Raw genomic sequence first — 3,252 nt, 5'->3', positions numbered from 1 at the left:
ATTTATAATGTATATAAATAATTAAAATATAATTTGCACTTTGTTTATGTCAAAAAGAAATTAAAATAAATTTATACATCGCAAATTATACTTCATTATAATTCATTTATACTTCATTTAGATATGGCAGTAGTTTATTACTTAAGCTAATTTATATGTGGTAACTATATCTCACCCTATAATGAATCGATCGTTATAAAATTACGGATGATTGCTGCTAGCAACGTAATTTACGTTTGTGGTTATAAAATCATAAAAGCAATTCATGACAAAAAATCATAACGAACGTAGACAGTTACTGCTTAGAATCTGCGGTCTACGCCGCAGGTGAATAGAAGCTGAATTTCATTCATGCCGCTGTTGACCGCTGGAATGCGCTCGAGTTGTCGAGCAGTTGAGAGAGCTGTCGTATCTAGAGTTATAGAGTTTTGCATTCAGAGAAAGAAACAATCTCGTAACTGCATTCAACGCGAATCTATTCTTTTGCTATGTGTTTTTGGAATAACAACGACGATGTCACGATTAACGATCAAATTTTGATAAACATTCTTTTCAGAGTGGGATATTTCCTTATTATTTCTATAGTTTTCTTTTAAAATACAGAAAGAATGGTTTTACTCTTGTTTTAACTGAAATATATCTAAAAATTTAGCTAGATATAAATCTTAAAATAATTTTGTTTGAATTTCGCAGTAAGGCTTTATATAATAAATTACGAACAAACACATCAAATACTTAATAAATGTGTGAAAAGAATTGTTTTATTAAAGTATTTAAAAATTCGGCTAAATAGAGATCTAAAAATAATCTTGTTTGGACATTAAAAATAATTATATAAAACGTTTTAACTGCTATAGAATATCAAAACTTTTTGCAACATTGTCATAAGCATTTTACATATTTGATAATCCAAAATTATTTACAGATCTACATCTAACTCTAAATTTTTAAAAACTTTAGTAAAATTATTCTTTCTTATATTTTTATTTCTATATATACATATTAAGTATTTCTTGCATTCGTTTGCAATTTATTATATAAATACGTTGCAAGACTCTTGCAAAAATCCAATCCTTTTATAACAGAATCTAACCTTTCAGTGAAGCATTTTTAAAGTGTTTACATCAAGATTGTTGGAATCTCAATAAAAAGTTATTAGCCTCTTTGTAGCGCTCCATTATGCTGTTACAATCCTATTATCGTTTCCACAGAAAGGCTGGCGTAACTCGTTCTCGCTCATTTTACCTGCTAATTGACATGTAAAAAACAATCGGCAATATTCAAGTGATTAGGAGTACTAACTTGTGAGGGAGAGATCGCTTTGTAAGAGAGACTCGGCGCCTCGCCTCTGGCGTCGTCCATCGCGTTTTCGAAGGTTGCATTACCGCATTTTGCGATCTTAATCCGGGACCGGATTAAAACGAGCCCTTCGTCGAAGGGATGCGACCCCGAATTCCATCCAATAAGGGAACCCGAGAACGGCTAGGATTGGAGAGGTGCGGAATGGTGGACGGAGGACGGAGTTGTGTGCGGACAATTGAGAGCCGACATGCCGACAGAGAGCCAACTTCACGTGAGTCCCGAAGCTGCGCCGCGCGCGCGATTGCCACGTCGGAGCGGTCGCCCTCCCCACCACTTGACGCGCCGAGAAGGCACGCGATTGGTCGGCGCGTCGGTGCCGCGGAGTAACCCCGGCCTGCATGTCCTCCCGTAGAGCGGTGGAGCACAGGCTACAGACTTTCAGTCAGCGGCGCTCTCAGTCAGCTTTGGGAGGCTCTGCTTTAAACGTTTAACACACGGTGGTATACCGGACACACGCAAAATACTCGGTAAGATTTTTTTTTCCTCTCCGTAAAAGACGGGCGAACGTCGTCGAACGTAAGTGTCAAGTTCAAGTTCGTTAAAAACATTGAAATCTCGGCAAGGAGAAAACGTCTGACAATCGACGACGATTCGTAAACGTAAACTCGATAGTACGCGACGAGACAAGTTATTGCTGTCGCGAAGTCGATCCGGAGAGAGAGAGAGAGAGAGAGAGAGAGAAAGAGAGAGAGAGAGAGAGAGATAGGAGGAAAGAGAGAAGGAAAAGAAGACAGAAAGAGCCGGTCGATCTGTGCCAGGAAGCTCGAATACGAGAAGTACGTTCTACGAATTCTCGCGCATTCCTGTTTTTATTATTAACGTTATTCCGAAGACACGTGTCGGATCGCGGCACGTATTGTTTATTTACGCGTGGGTGCTTCCAATGCGATCTACGGCGGCGGCGGCATCGCATAACGACGCATACGGTCGTAGTGGCAGTTTTATTGTGTTCTGAAGAAAGTTTTTCCACCTCCCCCCTCTCTCCCCCCTCCCCGCTGACCGTCAACGTCGACTGTTCGACCTGCGCTACTAAACATTTTTCGCGCCCGAGGGACGAGTGACAGAAGGAGGGAAGGATCGGAAGGAAGGCGGACAACGGGCTGCAGATACAAAGTGTGTTTTTGTGCAACAACTGAGGACCATGTCGACTGCCGTCATGAGTAATACTTCCATGTTCGAGTGCGGCGAGCATCTCTTTAAGGTAAGACTCCTGTTCTGGCTTGTCTCTACGGATGTATGTAGATTAACTTTAATCTTGGTTTAACTTGCTCGTTATTTTTATCTAGACACTAGAAATTAGAAAAGGGTGGAGAGTAAATTAAACTGAGATTAAAGTTAATCTACAATTGGTAAAAATGTACATTCGTCGATTTATTTTTCTTGTCGATTTCGATCTGCTGTGGTCGTGTATAATTAAGCCTGCGGCAAACGGTGTGATTTTTTTTCTTGGTTTACTCGCGATTTAATAAATCGCTAGAATTGCGTCAGAAGAACTTGGAATTTATAATACCTAATTTACTAAATCGCAAGTAATCCAGCAAGAAAAATTCCGCCGCAGGCTTTATTTATTTAAATATCATACACGACGTTATCTTCTGCATCGTTTAAATTTTTACTGATAAAATCGTATCGATAAGTAAATATTTCTTACCGATTATATTGAAAAAAAATGCGATATTCAACATCGCATATCGTACATAAAATACACAAAGGATGGGGGCGACATTTCGTCATGCTTGAATCTCGTATTGTTAAGTAAACGAATCTTTACCCTCGAAGGGTATTGTCATGTTTTGTGATACTAATAGGTATTATACGAGACTCCCCACCGAACATTTTTTTCCAAAATTTTCTGACCTTTACTTGGTCCCATGCCTTTCTCTTATTCTA

The 3,252-nt window shown here is 39.2% G+C and overlaps 1 protein-coding gene across 1 annotated transcript in view; it reads left to right on the top strand.

The window, feature by feature from the left end:
* Positions 1–1,757: 1,757 nt before the first annotated feature.
* The window catches only part of LOC108746193 (zinc finger protein 36, C3H1 type-like 3), a 39,653-nt gene continuing 38,158 nt past the window's right edge, over positions 1,758–3,252 (top strand). Inside the window, exon 1 of the mRNA XM_018482810.1 lies at positions 1,758–2,563. Within this exon, the coding sequence (XP_018338312.1) occupies positions 2,504–2,563 (60 nt within the window). The 5' untranslated portion in view covers positions 1,758–2,503. The remainder of the gene's footprint in view (positions 2,564–3,252) is intronic.

The sequence above is a fragment of the Trachymyrmex septentrionalis genome, unplaced genomic scaffold (genome assembly GCF_001594115.1).
Source record: "Trachymyrmex septentrionalis isolate Tsep2-gDNA-1 unplaced genomic scaffold, Tsep1.0 scaffold16, whole genome shotgun sequence".
NCBI classification, from domain to species: domain Eukaryota; kingdom Metazoa; phylum Arthropoda; class Insecta; order Hymenoptera; family Formicidae; genus Trachymyrmex; species Trachymyrmex septentrionalis.
The sequence above is the reverse complement of the archived record's forward strand: the minus strand, read 5'-3'. Positions and strand labels throughout refer to the sequence as shown.